The 27,192-nt window shown below is 42.2% G+C and overlaps 1 protein-coding gene across 5 annotated transcripts in view; it reads left to right on the plus strand.

The window, feature by feature from the left end:
* CNTN5 (contactin 5) overlaps nt 1–27,192 on the plus strand; it is a 2,626,638-nt gene that overhangs the window by 1,585,359 nt on the left and 1,014,087 nt on the right. For all 5 annotated transcript variants that reach the window (XM_029602387.1, XM_029602386.1, XM_029602389.1 and 2 more), the window contains one exon: nt 8,690–8,914. In XM_029602387.1, the coding sequence (XP_029458247.1) occupies nt 8,690–8,914 (225 nt within the window). The remainder of the gene's footprint in view (nt 1–8,689; nt 8,915–27,192) is intronic.

The raw sequence follows: 27,192 nt of genomic DNA on the forward strand, positions 1-27,192 counted from the left end.
ATAATTTCAGACCCTCTTTAACATGGTGGCACACTCGCAAGAATGCCCAGACTACCCTTTCATATTTATTACCATTGAAGATCAGTGGTAAAAAAAAATAAATAAATAAAAACAAATTACATATTTTTATGCTATTCATAGGGATGATAACTTTCCAAGGGGCATGCAGGTTGACATTGATGCATGTGTGCCCAGGTTGACATTGATGCGTGTGCCCAGGAACGCAACGATTTTATAATGAACCTGTGCATGTCATAAAATAGCATTGGCACATATGCGTGTGCCTAATTTTGCATGTAGGCATGCCCAACCAACCATGCAAATCAGGTTTCGGCTGTGTGACGCAGGAAATGTTATAACCAGCACACATCCATGCCAAGGCCAGTTTCACCAGTTCTTCCACCAGTTTGTCCAATATAGAGTTGGTTTCTCCAAACCCTCCTGGTTTTAGTCTGCACACCTCTCCTCTGTTACCCCAGTCTCTTTAAACCCCTCAGAATTTTTTTTTAACTTGCACCTCTCCATAGCAGCACTAGACCTGGGCAAGCGCCCAGTCATGTAAATATTTGCGTGCACATCTCTTGGCCCCACCCCAGAAGGCCTGTGCTCCGCCCATACCATGCCCCTTTTTCATTCTGAGTGAGATGTGCGTGTAGCAGGAGATGCACATGGGTGGCTTTTAAAATACAGCGGGCGCGTGTAAGCCCTACATGCACGAGCATCTTACGATTTTGCCATATGCTGGGGTTTTAAAATTCACCCTTAAGCATTCTTGGCTGGTTTTACAGTCACACTGGCTTACTGAAAAGAAACATACTTTACTTAAGGGAAACAGCATACATATTCAAGTTTAATATTAATAACGTATAAAAGTACAGGTACACTTTGCAGCTATAGCAGTCCCTCATTATATGGAAATTCACTTAATAGTATTGCTTTAATTGAATTTCTGTATTGATACTGGGAAGTGTCGCCGAGCCTATTTTGCATAGGCCCGGCGACGCGCGCAAGCCCCGGGACGCGCGTATGTTCCAGGACTTGAAAAAAAGGGTGGGGAGTGGGCGGGGTGGTCTGGGGGTGGGGAAGGGGTGGGACTGAGGCCTCCAGAACAGCGACCATGCCGGGAGATCGCGCGCCGGCACTTGGCCGGCGCACGTAACCTACGCCTGCCCAGAGGCAGGCGTAGGTTACGTGCCACTCTGATTTTGGAGCGGCCTCGGAGGGAACGGGAAAAACATCGGGGCTACCTAAGGCTTGGCACGCACAAGGTGCACTAGTGTGCACCCCCTTGCGCGCGCCGACCCCGGATTTTATAACATACGCGTGGCTGCATGTGCATGTTATAAAATCGGGCGTAGATTTGTGCATGCCGGGTTGCACGCACAAATCTACGCCCGCGCATAATTCTTAAAATCCGGCCCACAGTGTAAGCCTCGTTATAAAGAATACATATTCTGATTCTGTCATTCCTGTGGATGACCTCCTGATTTCATGGGGGTACAAACAGGAACTTTTTAGAGCCAATGAAGCCTGCTGCAGTCCAGCGAAAGTTAAAGCTGATGAAAAGATTGCTTTAGCCTGCTTTGTAACTCCTTGATTCATAGAAAACCTGCCACACGTCCAGAGCTATTTCAGCAGATCCATCCCTACAATTTTTCCATGCTCTAATTGCTTCATCCAGTTGAGCACAAACAAAACAAAATTAAGTAGAGATATTTGCAAAGCATCTGTTTGTTTGGAGGTCACAGCAGAAGTGAAAAAAGATTAAAAATACATCAGGGTGGATGGGAAATTAGAAGTTTTGAAATGCATTTAGAATGATGGAAAACTGACCCTAATATCTGAGGCATTAGAGCTTGTAGTATTTGCAGTGATAAAAATTGGAAAAAAAAAAAAGTAAAAAGAAAATCAGGTTCACAATCAGAAAATCAGGTTCACAATCAGAAAAGCAAAGTTCTGCAAAGCTGTCACACCATAGGTATGTTGTCATGGAAAACTTTAGAAATGTTCATTGATTTAAATAAATGGCATAATGAACCAAAAAAAAAAGTCATTTTAGGCTCGTTCTAAATGAAATGAACTGAAACTGATCTTGCAAGAACCCCCCACCACCCAAAAAAAGAAAATACAAAACCAAAGAAACAAACCTCCCCATGGACCTAATGCTCCCCAAGAAAGCCATGGGCCTACCTAGATAGGCTGTCGAGGCCAACTGGGACTTCCCTGAGCCCTTCAGACCCCTATCTTGCCCCTTAAAGAAAATTAGAGAAACTGTGCCTACCTTTCTAGACTGAACTGGCTCCAGCCAGGTTCTTCATGGGCCTCTCTCCCCCTCCCCAGAAACATGTTCTGTGGCTGAGATCTCTCTAGACCCTACTTCTTCATAAGAACATGCCATATTGGGTTAGACCAAGGGTCCATCAAGCCCAGCATCCTGTTTCCAACAGTGGCCAATCCAGGCCATAAGAACCTGGCAATTACCCAAACACTAAGTCTATTCCATGCTACTGTTGCTAGTAATAGCAGTGGCTATTTTCTAAGTCAATTTAATTAATAGCAGTTAATGGACTTCTCCTTCAAGAATTTATCCAATCCTCTTTTAAACACAGCTACACTAACTGCACTAACCACATCCTCTGGCAACAAATTTCAGAGTTTAATTGTGCGTTGAGTAAAAAAGAACTTTCTCCGATTAGTTTTAAATGTGCCCCATGCTAACTTCATGGAGTGCCCCCTACTCTTTCTACTATCCAAAAGAGTAAATAACCGATTCACATCTACCCGTTCTAGACCTCTCATGATTTTAAACACCTCTATCATATCCCCCCTCAGCCGTCTCTTCTCCAAGCTGAAAAGTCCTAACCTCTTTAGTCTTTCCTCATAGTCTTTCCCTTCTAGGGTGCCCATGAGATGAAAAGGGCAGGTTTGGTGCCCATTTCGTCCTCCTGTGCCTCCTCAAGATTTAAAAATGACACCAGTGGCTCTGATGCTGGGGCTGAAGTCACATTACTTTGGTGCCTATCACAGGTATGGCAGGCACCATTATGTTACACGGACATATTTTATTATTTTGCCTTTTTTTAAAATGCTTTTTTCCTGGTTCAGAAGATGAACTAAACTGGAAAAAAAAAACAAACATTAATCAAACAGAAAGAAAGCAACAAGAAGCAAAGCCATGAAATGAAAAATGAGAAAGACTCTGTATATATGGTTTGAAGATCAGCACCAACGAGGAGGCCGATATTCACTGCCATTTGGCCTGATCAGTACAACCGTACCCAGTTAAGTGGTGTGGTGGTTTCAATATTCAGCCGCATTTCTCAGCCGGATAAGTACATGTGCAGAAAAGTGGTGGGTAGGATGGGGCATCACGGGGAGGAGCTACTTAGCCGGCTAACGTAGCTGGATATGTGCCAATATTAGAACTTTTTTGGGTAAGAGAAAGATTTACACATCTGCAACAGTTTATCACAGGAGGGGGTCAAATATCATGGGGGGTGTCCCTGCAATGTTTGGCTCCTCCGCAACAAACGATCATGGCATTACTGCGGATAGATTTTTTAACTGTAGCACAAACGTGAGACAAAAAAATCATGCCATGGTACAGAGCCTTCCCACGAGAAGGCAGCCCGCCTCGGCCAGAGCTGCCATCACCTAAAAGGCCCAAGGCCCAAAAAAATCACATTCCCCCTCCAATACTTAAAAAATCACCTACTGAGGCGGCACTGGCCCACCCAAAATAAAAAAATGAAAAAAAAAAAGAGTTGAAAGACGCAGCAATAACCTGATCCCTTCCATACCTCCTCCCCTTAAATCTCTAAAATGCCCCCTCAGTCTCAAAACATCCCCCCTCCCTTGGCCCATCCAAATAAATTACATTCCCTGGTGTCTAGGGGTCCCCCGACTCCCAACCCAAAACCATAGTCTGGTGGTCTCGGGGGCTTCCAGATTCTCAACCCACACTCCTAACCCTATCCCCGGACCTGAAAAAGAACTTATTGGGGCTCAGTGGAGACCTGGACCGCCCCCTAGCTCAGGCCCGTTGATGCCATTTTTCAAAATTGTGTCGAAGGGATCTTACCCCATCATATGACATGGGCAAGGTCAGGGGATCAGAAATTAGCTGGCTAAATGAATATTTGGGTACTTACCCAGATAAATATTAGACGGTTAATAAGATAGCTGGCTAGAATTTATCTAGCTAAGGGGGTCATTTATCAAAATGCTATAAGGCATTTTCGCATGCGTTAAGGGCTTATCGCATGCGAAAAGCACCGTTAACGTATGCGATAGCACCATAATGTATGGTGCCATGAAAATCCGAAAAAGAGGAGGAAGGGGTAAGGTTTACAGAGAGAGAGAGAGAGAAAGAGAAGGAGAGAGAGCACCTAGCCAAAATGCCCTCACCCTAGATAGGTATTTATTATATCTCTGTGGGAGTCCCACCTATTAACTCGAGGTGAGGTTTAGGTATTAGTGTACGGGGTTAGGGGCCACTTTGACATTAAAAGTGAGATGTATGAACAGAACAGAACAGTGCTCTCTTGTGAAGATTTGATGCCCTTCGAAGTGAGGAAACTCACTCAAAGATGAAATTTGTGCAATGTTCTCTCAACCTAGCTTGAAGGATTGGAGGGGGGATGTGATTTTTTGGGCCTTGGGCCTTTTAGGTGATGGCTGCTCTGGCCGAGGCAGGCTGCCTTCTCGTGGGAAGGCTCTCTACCATGCCATGATTCTTTGTCTCATGTTTGTGCTACAGTTAAAAAAAAAAATCTATCTGCAGTAATGCCATGATCGTTTGTTGCGGAGGAGCCAAACATTGCAGGGACAGCCCCTGTGATATTTGACAGATGTTCTCATGGGGGGGGGGGGGGGGAGCTGCATTGGAGCAGAGTTGTGATTTATGCACGCACTTTCTGATTTTCAAAAGTGTGTGCAAAGTTACCTCACACTTGTTTACACCTGCTTGGAGCAGGTGTAAACTCTGAATGAGGTAATTTTCATGCATCCTGGGCCAATTGCCCAAGGATTTTTCAAAACAGTCTTAAGCATATTAAGTTTACTCTGAATATGCTGGCTAAAGTACTGTTGTGCACATGTTCCACACACACGGTTATAAAACCCACTTAAGAGGGCAATTTTCAAAGAGATTAGCACCGATAGAAAGCATTTACAGACGAAAATGAATTCTCTGAAATATGCAGTCAAAAGCATGTACATAGTTCAATAAGGCATGTACTTTTACCCGCATTGTATTGGAGGTGCTCTCAGGGCAAAGTTAGGTCGGGGGGTGGGGGGACTTACACACATAGGGGCAGATTTGAAAAACCTACACACGTAAATCCAGGTGGATTTACGCGTGCAGGGGGGGGGTTACGCGTGCCGGGCCTAAAGCCCTGGGACGTGTGTAAGTCCTGGGGCTTGAAAAAATGGGCGGTCAGGGGGCGGGGTGGGGTGGTCCAGGGGTGGGGCGTGTCCAGAGGCCTCTCCACTGCCAGTGGGCCCGGGGATCGCGCGCCGGCACTCAGCCGGCGCACACAAGTTACGCCTGTCTCTGGCAGGCGTAACTTTGGATATAAAGGTACCGGGGTTTTTTTTGTTCAGGCTGGGGGGCGGGACAGGTAGGGGAAGGGAGGGGAAATTGGGGGGGGGGGGGGAAGGAAAGTTCCCTCCGAGGCCGCTCCGATTTCCCTTGTAGGTAACAGGGAAAGCCAGCTGGTCTCCCCAAGGGCTTGGCGCGCGCAAGGTGCATTAATGTGCACCCCTTGCGCTCACCGACCCCTGATTTTATAACATGTGTGCGGCTGCGTGCGCATGTTATAAAATTGGGCCTACATTTGTGTATGCCGGGTAGCGCGCACAAATGTAGGCCACGCTCGTAGGTTTAAAAATCCGGCCCATAATTTTTCAAAACTATGTACATAATTTTGCTTGGAAAAAAAGAAATATTTCCACAGATTAAAAAAAAAAAAAAAGCTTGTGCAGATCTCTGGGGGTGCTTTTTGTTCTTAGGCAATTTTCAAAGTTGAAATTATTATATTTACTTTTGCTTAGAAAATTGGTGCAAAGGGTGCATGTGAAAAGTGCCAGTGGGCTTGGCAGCAGTGTGGGCAGTTTGAAAATGTTTCTCCTCAATACTTGCTGACTCTTAGATTTTTGCAAAGAGTCTCAGGCCAATGAAGGCATTCGGTTCACCCCTACGCTCAGGCAAGAAGCTCGGGCCTGTAGAACAAGGGCACCTTTGGGATCTTCTTTCACTCCAATAAGAAGTTTCTCAAGAGACAATGAAAGATATTTTGTCAGGGAAGAAAACGATGTTATGTTGAAATTAGTATTCCAGGAGAAACTTTTGAAATTGCCCTACGAGAAGAACTTTCTAACTTTAATTTTAATTTTTTAACAATATGCCATGTGCTGGCTCTATCCCCTTTCATGGATCAAGAGTTATAATGTTATAAAACTGTGCAGTGTATTAAATTATGAAACGGAGGCTTGTGAGACCCAAAGAGGGGAAGGCCTGGAGGCAACATTCTTCTTATGAGTGTTTTTTATTATCTGAACTGCTGCTGCTGCTCCAGCTGTGTCTAAGGAGGAATAATTCTGTGCCAGAACTCGCATTTAAATCACAGTATTGAAAGAGGATTTATGGAGACACATAATCTATACTTACACAGACTGTTTGCCCAGATGAATATAGCTAGTTTTGAATAAAGCTGCCCTGCCTTAATCAGTCATTTGCCTATAATGTAAAGTTTTCCTAAGATGGATCTGATAGCTTCTTATGGTTTATTTTGTGCAGCAGCACATATTGCCTAGTTCAGAAACTGAATATATCTCCCACTTCACCTCCGGATCCTGTGGCAGTGTACATACCATGCAAAATGTAATAAAGATTCAATAGAATGCATGTATTTTTCTATGTTAGTGATAGCTTTACAGAAGTAAACAGAGCCATAAAACTGCAGCTTCCTGCCGGTGATCTGCAGCTGGCTATGGAAGCACCTACAGTGACTCCTTTATTTCTAAAGGAGTCTCCTGTAGCAAAGCACAGATCTGCCATAGATGCCTATTTCTATGTGTGGAACAATAGCTGAGAGCTATCTGTGATTTATAATTTCAGTGCAAAGAAAGAAATATAGGGTTCTTTGCTTAGACAGTACTCTGAGTACTGAAGCAAATTACCTATTAATATTTGCAAAATGTTTTTCTAGTCATTTGAAAATATGTGTTTATTTTGTGTTTCTGGTCATAAAATGGATCATGGTACTGTGTAGGATATATCTGTACATTTTCATCTTTTCAATATAAAGCGTCAGTATCATGGGCTACAACCTTAAATGTCTTACTGGCAATCGACTTAAATTTGACCAATAAAGCTCTTGGAAGGGCACCTACAGCTGAACTTTGATGCGGGGCATCCCCACTTTGGCGTATTGTTCATCTCTCCCCAGAGAGCTTACTCTTTGCTCATCTGTAGACACCCACCCCAGAGATTGCTGTAAATTTAACTTCTTCCTAGGTCTGAGGTGGAGAACCACACCGAGGACAACAATAGATAGCACTGGCCTCAAAAATATAAAGTTACGCCTCCTCAGACTCAGGAGGCAGGCTTTCTGAGGCAGGCATCAGTCACAGGTTTTCTTGCTTTTCCTGAACAGCTGAATAGTACGTCAAGTCAGGATGCACAGCACTGGTGTACCATTCATCTGTAGATGCCTGCCCTGAAAGCTTACAGTAGAAATTAAATTCCTGGGTCCGAGGTATAGTAAACTCATAATTGTGCTGGCTGAATTTATCCTATTGCTGTGCCCTCAGTGTGGTAGAAGCAGCTAGACATTACCACCCTGGGCACATCAATACTATACATGGCTACCAGAATTATGAGTTATGTTTTATTCCTGTTCTGACACAGAATATACATTTCTAGCATTAAGAAAATGTTCCCCAAGCTGTCTGCCCTTTAACGCACCTCCCTGCATTGCTGGGGAATAGCTAATACCTTTTTCAACATGGGTTTTGCAGGTGTCAGTGCAAATTTTAGCACTGTTTTTTCTCCTGTTTTTGAGTGCATTTTTTTCAGCGCTAAAACCTCCGTTAAATAAAAGGGTTAACTTGCCATAGAAAACTGTGTACTAAACAAGAATAGAAACCTAATCTAAGCGTGCCTTTTTGCATTGGCCCCTAGGAGAGGTATGCAGTGTTTCATTCAGGTTCATTCTATGTGACCCCTGTCCATCAATTAGCAACAATGTCTTCGCCTTCCATCTTGCAATATTATTTATCTCCAAACCATACAGAAAAGTTCAGCAGAAACTATGGATTTTTCAGTCTGCCCCAAATCATTAGCATACGATAAAGAACATATTAAACTGTGTTAGAATATAATCAACCATTCTGTATCTAGACGTAACTATGCATAGAATAAATTCTTGCTTTTATCATTTTTATTGGACATGTATAAAACACTTGTAGCTGGAAGATTTATAAATTGTAGTTACCACTGTGGTAGAGTTGTTATACTACGCAGGAGAGCTGAATGCTTGACTGAGCCACTTTCCATATGTAAATACCCTTTTATCTACAACAGAATATTAAACAGAGCTGTGCAGAGTCACAGACCTTCGTCCTGCAGCCTAAAAATTTGCTTTTTCTTGTCCTTTATTCAAAATGTAATTTTTTTTTTTAACAGAGTACTCTGAAGCTATTCCTGGCCAGCCTATTTCACATGCTGCTATCTTAAGAATTAAGCCTGGCATTTCGTCTTCAGACCTGTTTAATTCAAGGAGTAGACCACGATACAATAACCCTTCATTAGGAACAATCAGTCTCCCTTCACCAGGTTGGCGAGATACAGAGCAACATTACCATTCTCCAACAAACCTGTATCATTTCTCAGAAGCCTTCAGGCAAGACGGTAAAGTATCTCTCTCTCTCTCTCTTGGTCTGTTTTTTCTTTTCTTTCCTCTGAAAGTCTTTTGAGATATAGTGCTATGTATGCAGTAATTTGAAGTCAAGATTTTTCAAAACCAGTATCTCAGAGAGTGTATTTTATTAGCTTCATTCTTAACCATGAGATATTTCCTCCTTTGAGAGTCAGTTCAAAAATAATCTTATTTAAGTTTCTGTGGGGATTATGCATACATAGCTTCAATAGCCCATACATAACAGAGAGTGGAAAACTAGATGTGAAATGGCATTATATTGCAATCCAGTTTGGCCTGTTCCACTGATACCTACAATTTGAGGTGGATGTGAAGCAATTTCAAAATAGATTTTACACTTCATTTTTGATGAAATTGGAATTGTGCCTTTTAAAAACACAACACAAAATGATATTAGGTTACCAAAAAATATCATGAAACAGTTTGATTGGACAATGGGCCTGATTCACTAAGCTTTTTTCCCATAAACCCAGAATGGGAGAAAAGCCTTAATGAATCAGACAATGTATTGCGGTTTCAGACTTCATAAATAAGAAAAAAGTCTGTTTGAAATGTTTCTTCTAATTCCACCAATGAAAAAAAAAATAGTTTATTTGAAACCAACCAAGGTTCAATCAGAATAGTTAAGATGAAATTCACATAAAGCATTTAGCAAACATGTGCTGAAGGATTACAGTGACAAGTTGGCTAGAAAAATATCATTGCTAGAGGAATGCTGGAAGCACCTGGATTTGCAGTGTACTGCAATCTTGGCATTAGAAACATGGGCCACCGACTTGAATGAGGTACTGGATAGGTGGAAGGGCTAGGATTGAGGTGGGGGGTTGGTGAAGAGAGAGGGGGGGCATCTCTTAAGTAATTTTATCAGGGAGCAGATAGGGGAGACCAACACGTGAAAGGTTAACTTACATTTAAACAATAACAATTGGATTTATTTATTTAAAATCTTTTCTATACCGTCGCTAAGTTGTATACCATCGCAACGATTTACATGTAGACACATAAATTAATGTAGGTAAGGGCGTACTATAGTACATTCTAACAGGTGCCGCTAAAGGTTCAGTTACAATATATCATTAAAGATAATCAATTGTTTAGTGAAGTAGGTCATGACCAAATGTACCAATAAGGTATTGTTCACGGGTAATAGTGTTACAATTATGTATATAGTGATGTAGAGTTCATAGACCACTCTACAGTGCATTCCTAAGTGCTGTGCGCCGGTGCTCTTCTGCCTATTCCTAAATATTTTCTATTCTCCCGTCTTATAAAATACTTGTTTAAAAAGCCATGTTTTTAAACTTTTCTTAAATATTTTGAGATCTCTTTGTAATCTGATCTCTAGAGGCATTGTGTTCCAAAGTGTGGGGCCTGCTAGTGATAAGACCCTTTCTCTCACTTGGGTTAGTCTTGCCGTTTTTACTGAAGGAATGGTTAAGAGTGCTTTATTTGATGATCGAAGGTTTCTGTGTGGGACGTGTAGCCAGTCCGATTTCTCATCATGTATTAGTTTATGTATGGTACATAGGGTTTTGTATTTAATTTGATGTGTTTGAAAGGGAGAGCTTGGCTGGCAGAGGACTTTTTGCATAATGAGTGGGGTCTGGGAATCAGGCTGGGTGGAACGAGCATAATATTTTTTATGCCCATGAGTATTTCACTAGCAGGACATCAATATTCAAAGTCATTTAGACAGATAACTCACACAGGCCGATACAATATTACGCATGTTAAACAGGTGCTCATGGTTGAGCACTAGCTCTCTTAATGCACACAGATCCACCTCTCCCGAGTGCCTGATTTAATATTTAAATCGGCTGCCGCAATAAAAAGAAGGCCTAGGCTGAGGCCCAGGTGTCAGGACCTGAGCTCTAGGTTGGGCCCTGATTTTGGGCCTCAGTCCAGTCCAAAGCCCCGGCATTGGGATTAGGCCAGCACACAATACTAAATTTGGTAAGTATGGGAGGGATTCATCAGGAAAATTCCCAGCCTTGGCCTTTGCTCAGTTCTCTGACTAGGCCGATACCCTAGTTTCACATTAAGGCATAGGCCACAGCCCCTTCTTCAGGTCACGGCCTATGCCTATGCGAGGCTGAGGTGCCAGAGTTATACTCGGACATAGGCTGGGCTCCCTGCTTTGTGTCTTGGCCTACTCCGTAGGTGAGGTCCCAGCCTCAGGCCTAGACCTAGACCCGACTATAGACTTTAAATAGGTTTTCAAAACAAAACGAGATTCTGACAGAATTTCCTCAGAATTTCTCATTCCATTTTGATAACGATTCGAAATGAAAAAGAAAATGTCTCTGATTCTATTTCATTTCTCACGAATGCTCATGCCTACTATCTAAAATCGGGTGGGTTTCTGGACTCAAGGCAGTAGGGATGTGCAGAGGGACTGCATACGTTACATTCAGTATTGGTATTCGTGGGGGGCAGATACATTGCATTCAGCAAGGGGGGCCCCAATCCGTTCATGCTTTCCATTCTTGTTTCCCAGCTAAAATATAATTACCTAAACACCCCCATCTACTGACCCCCCCAAGACTTGCCAAAACTCCCTGGTGGTCCAGCAGGGGTCCGGGAGCCATCTACTGCACTCACGCGTCGGCTGCCTGTATTCAAAATGGCGCCGATAGCCTTTGACCTTACTATGTCACAGAGGCTACCGGTGCCATTGGTCAGCCCCTGTGACATAGTAAGGGCAAAGGCTATCTGTGCCACCAGTAGCCCCTGTGACATAGTAAGGTCAAAGGCTATCTGTGCCATTTTGAATACTGGCAGCTGACGGCGCGAGTGCAGGAGATCACTCCCGGACCCCCGCTGGACCACCAGGGACTTTTGGCAAGTCTTGTGGGGGTCAGGTGGGTCCCCCAAGACTTGCCAAATGTCCCTAGTGGTCCAGTGGGGGTACGAAGTGATCTTCTATACTCGGGCTGTCGGCTGCCGGTATTCAAAATGGTGCCAATAGCCCCTGTGATATAGTAAGGGCAAAGGCTATCGGCACCATTTTGATTACAGGAGGGTGGGGGTTTTGTTTAAATTCACTCCTTTAGACAGCAGAATAATTCGGTGAAGATTTGTTGTATTCGTGGGAATCGCGATACGTTTCGCTTCCCCACGAATACAACGAATATGGCCCTATACGTTGAGGATTGCCAATAAGTTAAAAACGAATGCACACCCCTACAAGGCAGCATAGATTCACCAGGAGAAGGTCCTGTCAGACAAATATGATTGTTTTTTTGATTGGGTGACTCGAGAATTGGACCAAGGAAGAGTGCTCGATGTGATCTACTTGGATTTCAGCAAAGCGTTTGATATGGTCCCACAAAGGAGACTTGTGACTAAAGTGAGAAGACTGGGAGTAAGCACTAAGGTGATGAGTTGGATTACTGGTTGACTGATAGGAGACAAAGTATAATGGTAAATGGAACCTACTCTGAATAGAGAACTGTGTTAAGTGGAGTGCCACAGGGATCAATATTGGGACTGGTTCTGTTCAATAGCTCTGTGAGTGACATTGCAGAAGGAATAGAAAGTAAAGTTTGTTTATTTGCAGATGATACTCAGATCTGCAACAGATTGGACATATCTGATGGAATAGAGAGAATGAAAAGTGATTTATGAAATCTTGCAGAGTGGTTGAAGATTTGCAGCTGGGATTCAATGCCAAGAAGTGCAAAGTCATGGATCTGGTGTGCTGTAATCAAAAAGAGCTATATATGATGGGGTGTGAAAGGCTGGACCAAAAGAGGGATCTTGGGGGTAATAGTGTCTGGCGTTCTGAAGATGGTTAAGCAATATGACAAAGCAATAGCTAAAGCTAGCAGCATTCTGGGCTACATAGAAAGATGAATAACCTGTAAGAAAAAGGTGATAATGCCTTTGTACAGGTCCTTGATGAGGCCTCACCTGGAGTACTGTGTTCAGTTCTGGAACCCATATCTCAAAAAGGATAGAGATAGGATGGAGAGAAGGATGACCAAAATGGTGTGTGGTGTCCATTGGAAGATTTATGAGGAGAGGCTGAAGGATCTAAATATGTATAGTCTGGAAGAGAAGAGGTACAGGAGAGATATGATACACAAAAGGTTTTAATGATGCATGAACTTCAAACCTTTTCCATTGGAAAGAATTCACTAGAACTAGGTATCATAAAATGAAACTCTAGGGGAGAAGACTCAAAACCATCATCAGGAAATATTTCAACATGGAGAGGGTGAAAAATTCCTGAAAAGCCCTTCTGGATGAAGTGGCAAAGACAAGAACAGTCAAAGAATTCAACAGGGCATGGGATAAATACTGTGTATGTGTCCTTAAAGGCTAGAAGATAGAAATGTGGAAAAGAGTACAAGGGAGTAACTTGCCAGTACAGCGGTTACTATCCTTTACAGAAGACATGAGGATTACTATTCTTAACCAATAAGCCTTGATGCTTTGATGATACTGCAACATTGCTCTCAGCTTCAACACGGGGGGAAAAGGAGTATTAGATTCAGACAACAACCAGTGAGGGGCTTGACTTTTATGGTCTAGGGAACTGAAAAATCATTTTAAAAAAAGCCAAAGCAGCAGTTACTTAACAGAAGGCATGAGATTACTATCCTTAACTAGTAAGTCTTGATGCCTTTGACGCAATGCAACATCGCTCTCCGCTTTGATGACAGGGGGAGGAGTGAAGAGGAATTGGATTCAGATGACAACCAATACGGGCCCTGACTTTTGCGGTCTGGGATACTGATACACATATATTTATTTATTTATTTATTTAGAATTTTTATATACCGACATTCTTGATAAAAATATCAAATCATATCTGTTTCCATTGAAACAGAACAGTCGCAGCTATGGTGTTACATTGAAACAAGTCGACAAATCGTTAAATAACAGGTGAATATAGAAAATAATAATTGTAACTAAGCAATTGTAACTAAAACAGGTGAATATAGAAAAAAATAATTATAGATAAGCAATTATAAATAAAACCATTATAGTTAAAATTTGATTATAAATAAACAGGTCATCAAAAACGAATGACAAATATAATGGGGCAGCAGAAACAGTGGAAAACAAGTGATACATAAAGAAAGGCGACTGATATATATTGCTGTGCGTAAGCAGAATAGAATGGGTGTGGTGGGGCCCAGGGGAATCGGGTGGCCATGAGGAAGGAGAGGGTTGAGAAGCTCCGGCTGAAAGGTGGATTGAGAAGACCTGGTTGAAGGATGGGGGAAAGGAAGAGCGAGGAGGATGGAGGAAAAGGAAGAGCGAGGAGGGGGAGGGATGAGTGGCATTGAATCAGGATCGGGGAATGTGCTAGAGAGGTTGAATCTCTCTACGGATCGGGGGATATGCTAGAGAGGTTGAGTCTCTCTACGGTTCAGTTAAGTCCATTGACCAGTGTCTCCCTAATGTCCTGTTATGTCCTTTGTCCAGTGTCCGAATGTTCTCGAGCCTCCGGGAAGGCTTGTCTGAAGAGCCAAGTTTTGAGGTGTTTCTTGAATGTTTGAAGACACGGTTCTTGTCTCAGCTCCGGAGGAAGCGAGTTCCAAAGGGTGGGCCCAGCTGTAGAAAAAGCGCGTTTTCTTAAAGTGGTTTTGAGCGGAGGTGCGTAAAGAGATCCTTTGTAGGCGTTTCTGATTGGTCTGGTAGATGTGTGAGTGTGAAGTTGAAAGCTTAGCTTGAGAGGAGCAATGCCGTGAATGTCCTTGTGTATCATCAACAGTATTTTGAAGGTGATCCTGGATTTTAAAGGGAGCCAGGGCAGGCCTTGTAGTATGGGTGTAATGTGGGCTCTTTTGTTTTGAGTTAGTGAGTAGTCTAGCAGCAGCATTCTGTACCATCTGAAGGGGTTTAATGTTTAGTGCAGGGAGACCTAAGAGAAGAGAATTGCAATAATCTAATTTTGTAAGGATGATAGACTGTACTACTAGTCTGAAGTCGCTGAAATGCAGGAGAGGTTTTAGATTTTTGAGAATTTGAAGTTTAAAGAAACATTCTTTAGTTGTGTTGAGGACGAACAATTTTAAATTGAATAGGTTATCGAGTCGAACCCCAAGGTCTCTGACAGAGGAGGAGTGGTTGATGGTTGTTTTGGCGAATTGAGATGCGCTTTGTGAGTTGAGGAGATTGTGGTTTTCATCTGGAGAGATGATGAGGATTTCGGTTTTATTTGAGTTAAGAATAAGGTTCAGGCTGGTGAGCAGGTTATTGATAGATTGTAGACAGCAGTTCCAATGTGCCCAGGTTTTTTGCAGGGATTCAGTGATTGGAATAAGGATTTGGACGTCATCGACGCATATATAGTATTTTAGTTTGAGGTTAGAGAGTAGATGGCAGAGAGGCAGCAGATAGAAGTTAAAAAGCCTGGGAGAGAGGGATGATCCTTGTGGGACTCCCAGGTTTGTTTTGATTGGGAGGGATTCTTTATTATTGTTTCTAACTTTGTAGAATCTATTTTCAAGGAACGATTTAAACCATCCATGAGCCTCTCCTTGAACGCCAATATCTGATAGGCATTCTAGTAGAATAGAATGATTGACCGTATCGAAGGCGGCGGATAGGTCGAGAAGAGCGAGAAGGTAGGGTTGTTTTTTTTCCAGATTAAGAAGGATGGTGTCGGATAGGGATGAAAGTAAAGCTTCAGTGTTTTGTGATTTTCTGAATCCGAACTGGAATGGGGAGAGAATGTTGTTCTCCTCAAGGTAGTCGGACAGTTGTTTATTTACAATTCTTTCCATCACTCTAGAGATCAGGGGAAGATTCGCTATTGGTCGGAAGTTAGCGGGGTCAGATGTTGGAAGGTTGGGTTTTTTTAGTAAAGGTTTTAGGATGGCTAGTTTTAATTGGTCTGGAACCTTGCCTTGGGTTAAGGAGCAGTTGATGATGTCTGCTAATGATTTAGAAATGGTGTTAGGAATGGATAGAAGAAGATTAGAAGGTATTGCGTCCACCGGGTGAGAAGAAGGTTTTAGCTTTTTTAGAATGCCTTCGATCTTCATTGAGGAAGGGGTCTCAAAAGATGTAAGGTTATAATCCCTTATGGGAGATGCTGGATGGAAGGGTTGATGGTTGAACTGTGGAGATAGGCTTGAGGAGGTTGGTTATCTTCTTGTCAAAGTAGATAACGAGTTCTGTAGCTTTGTTGGATGCTTGCTCATCAGGGATGGAAGGGGGCGAGGGTTTTGTAAGAGATGAAATGACGGAGAATAAGGCTTTCGAATCGAATGAGAAGTTGTGAATTTTTTTAGCAAAGAAGTCTTTTTTGGCTTTGAAGATAGCAATCCTGTAAGTATTAAGGTGGGCTTTGTAGGACACAAAAGTGTCAGTGGATGGGGTCTTGCGCCATTTGAGCTCTTTACTGCAAAGTTTTTGTTTGATGTTTTTAAGGTCCGGGGTGTACCACGGATTCCTGTTAGCTTAGGGTGGTTTTAAGGATTTTGTAATGGTTGGGCAGGATTGAGCTGCAATCTCACTTGTTATCTTGATCCATGAGTTAATAGCCGAGGGTGCGTCGGAGAGATCAAGACGAACCAACTCTTTTGAAAGCAGTTTGCTAAGATGATCTGTAGAGCAGGGTTTCCTGTATTGCAATGTGGTTGTAGGGAAGACAGGTCGAGGATGGTCGTTAATATGAATCTCGGCAGAGATAATATGATGATCTGACCACGGGATTGGGGCGCTAAATGGGGTGGAAGCGGAAGATAGACCCTCATTGAGGAAGATCAGGTCTAAAGAATGTCCTGCTTTATGCGTGGGACCTTTGACGATCTGGCTGAATCCTAAGTGGTTAAGGGCTGTGAGTAATATGTCGCAGTTGTGGGATAATGGGGAAAAATCCACATGGAGATTAAAGTCTCCCATCAGAATGGATGGTTTGTCCCTCTTGAGATGTTTAGTTGCGAATTCGATTAGGGGTGAAGGATCAGAGTCTAAGGTTCCTGGGGGTGCGTAGACCAGAGCAATTTGGAGATGTTGCGAGTTGAATAGGGCTAGTTCTAGGTGACTTATTTTGGTGGATAATTGTAGTGAGAGTCCAAGTCCCTTTTTTGTGGCTAGCAGTAGGCCGCCTCCTTTTTTTTTGATTCTGGGGATTGAATGAATATCATAGAGTTGGTTAGGGAGGTGGCTTAGAAGGACTATGTCTGTCGGTTTCAACCACGTTTCAGTAACCGCACAAAGGTCTGGGTTGTTGTCAGTCAGGTGGTCATTAAGGAGATGGATTTTTTTTGTGATGGATTGGGCGTTGAATAAGGTTAGAGTAAAAAGAGTGAGGCCGAGCGTTTGTGAGATTGGGGAAATCATGATTGGGATCAATCTTTGCTGTCGTATGCCTAGTATCTTGGGTTTGTTGGTTTTGTGCTTAGGAGAGTATGGAATAGTAAGTATGGGGCGTGGGTGCATCTTGCTAGAGTGGATAGGGACCTTATTGTTAGGGGTTATAGGCAAGGAACCGGGCAGAGAACCGGAGAGGGATGTAGTAAGTAGGTGTCTTGTTCTGTAGTGGAATTTTGGAGGTCTAGGAAGCTGGCAAAATCACCTTGAGTCGAGTTTAGCGCTGAATGACAGCGGGGGTATAAACAGTAAGAGTTGGTTTGTAGGTTGTGGTGGATAGCTGAATGTCCAGATGAGAACACAAAAGGGCTGGATGAGTGCTGAATGCTAGGGTGGCTGGATGAGTGCTGGGTGCTGGAGTGGTTGGACGAATGCTGGAGTGGCTGGTTGAGTGCTGGATGCTGGAGTGACTGGTCGAATGCTGGAGTGGCTGGTTGAGTGCTGGATGCTGGAGTGGCTGGATGAGTGCTGGGTGCTGGAGTGGCTGGATGGTTGCTGGATGAGTGCTGGATGCTGGAGTGGCTGGACGATTGCTGGAGTGGCTGGATGAGTGCTGGATGCTGGAGTGGCTGGACGAATGCTGGAGTGGCTGGATGAGTGCTGGAGTGGCTGGATGGTTGCTGGATGAGTGCTGGGTGCTGGAGTGGCTGGACGATTGCTGGATGAGTGCTGGATGCTGGAGTGGCTGGATGAGTGCTGGATGCTGGAGTGGCTGGATGAATGCTGGAGTGGCTGGATGAGTGCTGGACGAATGCTGGAGTGGCTGGATGAGTGCTGGATGCTGGAGTGGCTATAAGATATAAGGGATATAAGGGATATAAGGGAAAAAGCAAAGGATTGCATTAATGGCCAAGTCTATAAGCAGTTCATGTCAAGCAGCACTGTCTGAATTTTCAAGAAGGCTCATCATGAGGGTAACCAACACAGTGTAGCAGTTACTACCATAAGAAACTTGCTGGGAAGACTAGATGGATCATTTGGTCCTTTTCTGCCGACATTACTATGTTACTATGCTTATATGATAGTTAATAGTCCTTGTAGAAAGAAGAGTCCATTTGACGACATCATCAGATTTGTTTTTATTCCATTTTTAGAAAGGTAACATATTTGTACATTTGCTCTAGAATAAAAAAAACTATTTGTTTATGAGAGGACATTTTTTACCTTGGCCCTTGATTTAGGCAATATCATTCTCAGTCAGTCAATATTCCTAACTTTAGGCCCAGTAGTTTATACTACTGTCTTCAATGACTATGCACATAGATATGATTTTAATTTACTTAAAGTAACTTTCTACAATATCTGAAGCAATTTGTGAAGACAGTTTGAAGCACTGGAATCTACAATCCCACTGGACTTTGTGAAAATTCGAAGTAAATTTGTATTCATTTGATATCACTGCCAGATTAATCAATTTTTTTTTTGTGCCTTCTTTGGTATCTTTCCTTAATATGTACTGATCCCCTTGATTTCTGTTTCCTTATGCTACATGCTTTAACATTACTGTTGCTTTGCTATTTGCATTCTCTTGTTTTATTTTCAGTGTAACACTGTCTACATTGATCGGAGTAAGTAGTGCTAGGCTCTTGGTACAGATATTAAAGCTATATATATTCAATGTGTTAAATTTAATTTTAACTGTAGAAATCAGAGATGTCCATTCATAAATTATAAAGTTATGATGTAGTATTTCACCTTTCATAATACATTCTATGAATAAAAATATTGAACCTCTTGCAAATTTTAGGCACAGACATATTGAAATTACAAAGAGTGCTAAATAAATAATTTGATAGTATCAAAACCTGGAGAGTTTACATAATTTAATACCTATCATTTTTTCTTAGCAGTAAAGCAAAGGAATATAGTGGTACATTTATCAATATTCTATGGCTGGCCAGACATAATTACTGTTGATATTGTAGAGTACATTTAGGGAGGGACTCATATACTGTACCAGTGAAGAGAAAGATCTTAAAGTGAAATAATGAAAAATAAAAAGTACTTTATGCTGTAGAATTATAGAAAGCACTGCATATTTAACAGATCCTTGTGGTAAAGTGCTTTTCATTTGTTATCTTTGTCTGCACCAAAAGCCCTATTAGTTGAGACTTATAGACCTAAAGAAGAGGAGAAGGAGGAAGGGCATGATAGACACATGGATGTCCCTCAATGGGATAAAGATCACACACGAAGCAACATTTTTCAGGGTGTCATGATATAAGGCTCGGTGGGAGCAGACTCAAGAATAACATTAGAAAATATGACTTCATGAAGAGAATGGTGGATTCATGGAGCAACCTCCCAGTGGAAGAGGTAGAGGCAAAAACAGTAACAGTGCTTAAGAGACCATGAGAAAAGTAGGAAAGATCCCTAGCTGAAAAGAACTGAAGACAATCCTGAGATCAACTAGATTCTACAACAAGGCAACAGGAGAACTGGAATTAGGATAGACTAAATAGGATCTGTGAAGTCTGGTCACTGCGGGGTTTACATTAAGGATAACTCAGATGCCCTGGCCAGTGGACTAACCTGAAAACACAAGAAAAAACAAAATCCAAGGGACAATGGCCTTAATGATAACCACCAAAACTATATACCAGAGGAGCTGGATTTCATGGAGAACAGTGGCAAAAGGTTGGCAGGGAAGAGGGAAGCACTCCTAGTGATTAGAAGGCCGTGCGGTCATCATGTCATGGACCATTGTTGCTTCATTGCACAGGACGAAACCTGCTTCCCTGTGAACACTACCTGCCTTGCCTTTAGAATAGGTCTGCCCACCAGTGGACTCCCATGAGTCTTGGTGAAGGACTGTTTCTACTAGTTCCTCATTGTCAAGATCAAAGGTCACTTGTTTGTATCTATTATTAGGTATATCCTGGAAATAAGCACCCAAACCTTTATCTGCCCTGTTTATCTGTCTGATTTTCAAGAACCCATGCTTAACTTGACAGTTTACAGGATTTGTCACTCCATCCCCAATAATCTTCTGGAGCACAGGGAACTTTATGGAAGGTACAGTATATAGGGAGGTTAACCAGCTTCTAACTAATACGACTATTATGAGGGCAGGTTATGGAGCTGTCTGTGGAAAATCAAACATGAAAGTACCACATTACCCAGCAACAGTTGTAAAATGGTGCCTTCCATTTGGTTGCAATCCTGGTACAAGTTGCCCAGGGGTCTGTGCTACTACTGCTGAAGCATTTTGATGGTAGGCATGGATGCTTCAGAGGTTTCATAAACTAGCACTTGATTACCTTGTACCTGCAAGAATTTCCCAGTGGGCTAGTAGTGAAACTGTTTACTGTGGAGACCTTAAACTGGACTTCTCCCACCCTGGAAGAGGACAATCCCTAAATATCTAACTTGACTGTTTTCTTGCAATACTTTTCTCAGACATTTGTAAGGCAATTTGCAAAGTCATTTCCTCAGATAAAACAGTGTTATACCTGCAGAAATGAGCTCCTTCAAAATTACGCAACCTTTATCCATATAAAATTGAACATGTTCTACAATGTGCAAAATATTCCTTACATTGTTTGGGGGCATTCCAGTGGGCAAAGTTAGGTCATAGAGTGCACAGGGGGGATGTCACCACGATAGTGGGGCCCCTACCATGATAACACATCTTGACTCGATGGCAGGTTTTTTTTCTGTCGCGGCCAAACATCATGATACAAAAGAATGCAGAGAGCAGATCATCTTTAAGGGCTTCTGGTTGCCAAAAAAATAAACCACAGGCAAATGGGGAGGTTGAGTATGGGTCATTGCTGACCCCCGTTTCCACCCAGGGCCTCTGGTTGAGGCGGCCTTGACTTCCCCAAAATAAAAAAAAAAGTTTAAAATATGCATGCAGCGGTGAGCTCCCTGAGGTCCAAGCCCTCCGGCCCCTGCATAGTCAAAGCCCCTTCCTCCACCCCCCAAAGGTGCAACCCCCTCGCCCTGCCCTCCAGGACACCTGGCAGTCAAAATCCCCACCCCCACCACTGAAGGAACAGTCCCTCTCCCTTTCCCCCGGCCCCCTGATAGGCAAAGCCCCTGCCCTGACCCCCTGAAGAAGCAGTCCCTGGTTTAACAAGGAAATCAGTCTCTAGAAGGAAGCCAATGCTGGGTCAGTACCCACTTTTAGTAGCACTGTTATCACTGCTTCTTTCATAGTTTCCAGTAAACTTTTGAATTGGATCATATTTGCAAAAAGCTCACTTCAGGGGGGTACTATTCGCTCAGACAAACATTTATAATAAATGGCAGGAAGTCCATCCGGGCCCGTGGATTTATAATTAGGCAGATCTCTAATGAAATCTGACATTTCCTGAGAAGTTATTGGCTTATTTAATAATGATAGCAGCTGATTAGAAACTGTCTGTGTTTTAATGGTTGCAAAAAATTGGTCCTTATTAGCTATATGCTAGTTTCCTCAGTAAATGGTGTTTGATAGAATTTTTTGAATACTTCACCAATTCCTTCATCAGAGCTTGCCCACTCTCCTTTTTCATTTTTAATCCTGTTAATAAATTTAGATTGGAATTGTTCCCTGCCAAATTTGCTAGCATTCCAATCGACGTTTTGCTGTATTGAAATAATTAATGCTTAAAGGAAAACAGTGATTTTACTGCCCTTTGATGCAATAAATCATTTAGTAATTTTTGGTCTGCCCAAAATGTTTCATTCCATTCTTTCTGTGGGGAATGCATGTGTCTTTTGAAATCATCTAGTTGTTTTAATAAACTTTATGTATCATGATCTAATTGCTTTATTTTCACTAGTACATAATTTATAATTTCCCCTTGAATTACAGCCTTAGAAGTTTCCCAGTAGAGAGCCGGATCCTCTCTATATTGCTCTTTTGCCTGTGTGAATGACTTCCATTTTGTTTCAAAGGCTTAAATTTTGGATCCCCAACTAGCCACATTGGCATCCTCCATTAGTTTAAAGCCGAATTTTCTTCCCTCTTTGAAAACTCGCATAGGACAGGGCAATGATCAGAAATTTTAAGTGCACCAATAACAGTTTTCTCAACTTGTGATAATTCATTTTCTGAGACTAATATATAATCCATTCTTGACTGGGGTGATTGGGCCTTCGCATAGTGGGTATAATCTCATTCCGAAGGTTGTAAAGTTCTCCATATATCTTGCATAAAAAATTCACCCCTTTGTCTTTCCCTGAAGTCCAAATGTTTGCATTTGTATTTTTATTTAACAATGGGTCTGCTGCACAATTTAAATCTTCTATTATTATCTATGCCTACCCTAATTCTAAAATGCATGCCACCAGATTCACAAAAAAACCATGATAATATTGATTGGGCACATAAACGGATGCCAAAATAAAGGGCTTCCCAAATAATAAACCTTTTACCAGTGCAATGGTAAAAGGATCCTTCTGGATGCTCTATACTTCTTTCCATTGTAAAAGCTATCAGCTAAATTTTAAATCCCCTGCGCGTGGGGAAAATGGGGGTTCGCGTGCTGCCGGGCCTTGCGCGCACCGCTTGCATCTTCAAAGGGGCCTGGCCATGCATGTAACTCCTGATATGCGCAGAAGCGCCGGGCCCAAGAAAAGGGGCGGTCCAGTGGGCGGGGAGGAGCGGAGCCGGAGGCGGCTGGTACAGTGGCCATTTGCCACTTTGTCGGGGATCGCGCACCGACAGCCTGTCGGCGCGCGCAACTTACACCAGCAAGTTCTGAAATAAAATAAAAAAAGGTAGGCCCTGAAAAGGGGTTGGGGAAGAGAGGGGAAGATGGAGGGAAGGTAGGTAGAGGGGTAGGAAAGTTCCTTCCCAGTCGGCGTGGATTTTATAACATGCACACACCAGGTAGAGTGCGCACATGGAGGCAGGTGCATATTTTTTAAAAATCTACCCCTATATTTTTAAGTAGTAGAATTGCTACACCATTCCATTTTGAGGAACCTGACTGTGCAAATACTTGATTACACCACTGCTTTCTTAGCCTTCTATGTTCCTTATTTTTCATGAGTTTCTTGCAGAAAAATAATATTACTTTTCAATCGGTTGATATGAGATAGTACTTTCTCCCTTTTTTCAGGGGATCCTAAACCAGCTACATTCCAAGAAACAAGATTAATCTGTGACCCCATTTATGCTGAATACTTTGGTAATCTTTTATTAGCGATACAGCTTAACCACAATATCCCACTGCATCCCAGCCTCTGGCAGGTGTAACTTTTAAAACAAAGGTAGGGGGGGTTTAGATAGGGCTGGGGGGTGTGGGTTAGGGAGGGGAAGGTGTTGGGGGGGTGGAAGGAAAGTTCCCTCCGAGGCCGCTCCAATTTCGGAGCGGCCTCGGAGGGAACGGAGGCAGGATGCGTGGCTCGGCGTGTATCTATTAAAATTCAGCGTACTTTTGTTTGCGCCTAGTGTGCAAACAAAAGTACACGTGGGCGTACTTTTATAAAATCTACCCCATAGAGAACTGAATTCTTTCCTTTTTGCTGACACTTTGGCAGAATAATCTTGGAAAAATGCAAATCGACTGTTCTTGATATTGTACGGATTTATGCCTTCGAAATAGTTGCATTATCAACTGCTTGTGAGAAAAATTCAGTGCCTTTCCAATTACTATGCATGGGCAGAATTCTCCTTCCTTTCTAGAACCCAGCCGATGTGCCCTTTCAATAATCATCTCCTTTTCATCACTTATAGGGTCTAAAATTCTTTAATGATGTCAGTTTTACAATAGATACCTCTGAATGTGTCTGTAACACCCCACCCAACCCACCTCTTGAAAACTCACCTCGAATCAAAGTGCTCCATTCAATGATCCATATATAGAATATCAGGCTGAGCCTTATAAAGAGTCTATCTGTCTGTCTGTCTCTCTCCAGTGCTGGCCCCACCCTTCCCAGTTATTTAAAATTCACATAGCTTATGCATGTATGTGCACATGCAAGGCTTTTAAAATCTACCTCAAAGTTTCTTTCTTCTATACTTTCAAGTAATCTCACAAAATTTCATCAGCGTTGAACTTGTTCCATTTTGAAAATGATCTGAAACAAAGTAGGAAATTTTGTCTCATTTCCTATTTTGATCTTTCCAAATGCACATCCTTTCACAAACAAATACAAAATGATTTAGTCCAAGAATATGAACTATGGCAAGAATGCAAATTTAAATTTTCTTTATTCTAAGTTACAGTTGAATCCTATAGAAAAAAAAAAAAGAAAGAAATCCTAACCTATCTGATGGGAAAACTGTACGGTCGTGACATGTTTGCCCATTAAAGAGAGTGACTGAAATGCAAATCTATATCATACAGCAGCTATGTTAATGCACACCTTGAAACAGCAGTGTCCACAAGAAACAAACTTTTAAAGGAATCTGTCAGCTCTGAAGTTTTCTGGTTTTCTGTAATATTTTTATCATTAGTGCAACAATGCAGAGAAAGTCAAGCTATATTTGTCTATTGGAAAAGTGCATTACATATATTAGGGTTTTTCTCTGTTAACCACAAGGCTTATGAATATTAACAATTGTTTTTTCAATTTGCATATCAAATGATGAAATTTAATTTTCACAGTTCTTTTATAAAAGCAAAAAATGGAGCAATTATTGTAGTCTGTTGGATCTTAGTATCTCATACTATCATAAAAGCACCATTCCTGTTCCCCAAGACACATTCGTTTGATCTGTATTAGTTGTGTTACAAACAAAAATGTAAATACAGATGTGCAAATGTAGACAAACACATTCAATGCTACTTTATCATGAACTCTAAAGAAGAAATTAATAATGAAAATCCTAGTAATGTATTAATGATTAAATAATTTTGAAGTAGTGAAGTGCAGTAGTAATTATCTGCATAGGGGTTGTTTTATCCCTTAATTTTCAGAAACTGATTGAGAGATTATGCCTGTTCTTTCTTCAGTAATATAGGTTAATTGAATGACCTTTAAGAGTATGACCTTGACAAAAGGCAGTTGCAGATGTAATACAGAATGAAAAAGTAATAGCATAATTAAAAAAAGAAGCACAAATATGATGCTAGACTGAAGGTAAAACCCAAAACATGAATCAGCTGTGGGCAGAGTTAGGTCAATGAAAAAGCCATGGGTCTGTGAATGTCTTCTTCCTTCTTGCACAAATGGATTAGCTACTCCATTTTAGAATGTGACTGACCTGGTTCACAGCATGTTCAGAGAAATGTAAAGCCAGTCTTTTATAGAAATGTCAACTCTTCTTGATAGTAAATTGGAAATACAATTTCTATTTTTTTAGAATATGCATGAACTCAATATAATGAATTTTGGTGAAGTATAGTGGTATACAGAAGCACACATTGATTTCATGCATAAAACAGTATTTGTTACTACAGTGGCAGTATCATGAACACTTCAGTTGTATGGATATTGGTGAGCTGGTAGATATAGTGATTTTCAAAAGACATTTGACAAAGTCAACCATGAGAGACTCCTGAGAAAGTTAAAAAGTCATGAGCTAGGAGGCAATGTCCTATTATGGATTTCAAACTTGTTAAAAGATAGGAAACGGAACCTAGGACTGAACAATCAGTTTTCTCATTGGAAAACAAGGTAAATACAAGAGTGCCTTAGAGATTTGTACTGGGACCAGTGCTTTTTAATATATTTATAAGTGATCTGTAAAAGAGAATGACAAGTGAGGTGATCAAATTTGCATGTGACACACAATTATTCTGAATTGTTAAATCACAAGCAGATTATGAGAAATTGCAGGAGGACCTTGCAGGATTGGGAGACTTAGAGGTAGATCTTAAATAAGTACACCGGATTTTATAAGATACGCGCGTAGCCGCGCGTATCTCATAAAATTCGGGGTCGGCGTGCGCAAGGCTGCGCAAAATCGGTAGCCTGCGCGCACCGAGCAGCCTGCCTCCATTCCCTCCGAGGCCGCTCCGAAATTGGAGCGGCCTTGGAGGCAACTTTCCTTCCATGTCCCCCCACCTTCCCCTCCCTTCCCCTCCCTTCCCCTATCTACCCCCACCCCCCAGCCCTACCTAAATCCACCCCCCTACCTTTGTTGTGCAAGTTACGCCTGCTTGAAGCAGGCATAACTTGTGCATGCCGCCTCGGCATCCCCCGGCACAGGCTGCAGTGCCGGGGGACTCAGGACCGCCCTCCCAGCCCGCCCCTGAACTGTCACCACGCCCCCGGACCTGCCCTGGACCCGCCCCCTGACCCGCCCCTTTTACAAAGCCCCAGGACTTATGCGCATCCCGGGGCTTTGCGCATGCCCGCAACCTATGCAAAATAGGCGTGCCAGCTCGCATAAATCTGGCAGGATTTACGCGCGCAGGGCTTTTAAAATCTAGCCCTTAGCTTCCAAATGGCATATTAAATTTAATGTGGACAAGTGAATAGTGATGCGCATAAGGAAAAATAACCCACATTGTAGTTACCCAATGTTAGGTCCTATATTAGGGTTACCATGCAGGAAAAGGATCTGGGCATTATTGTGGAAAATACTATGAAATCCTCACCTCAGTGTGTAGCAATGGTCAAAAAAGCAAACAGAATGTTAGGAATTATTAGGAAAGGAATGGAGAATAAAATGGAGAATGTCAAAATATCTCTGTATTGCTCCATGCTAAGACCACACCTAGACTGTGTGCAATTCTGGTCACCAAATCTCAAGAAAAGTTATAGTTGAACTGGAAAAGGTACAGAGAAGGGCAACCATAATGATAAAAGGGATGAAACTGCTCCCCTATGAGGAAAGCTAAAGAGATTAGGGCTGTTCAGCTTGGAGAAGAGATGGCTGAAGGGGGATATAATAGAAGTCTATTAAATCATGATGGAATAGAATGGGTAAGTGTGAATTGGTTATTTACGCTTTCAAAAAATACAAAGACTAGAGGACAGTCCATGAACTGAGTAAACAGCACATTTAAAACAAATCATAGAAAATTCTTTT

This window comes from Rhinatrema bivittatum, chromosome 5, assembly GCF_901001135.1.
Source record: "Rhinatrema bivittatum chromosome 5, aRhiBiv1.1, whole genome shotgun sequence".
NCBI classification, from domain to species: domain Eukaryota; kingdom Metazoa; phylum Chordata; class Amphibia; order Gymnophiona; family Rhinatrematidae; genus Rhinatrema; species Rhinatrema bivittatum.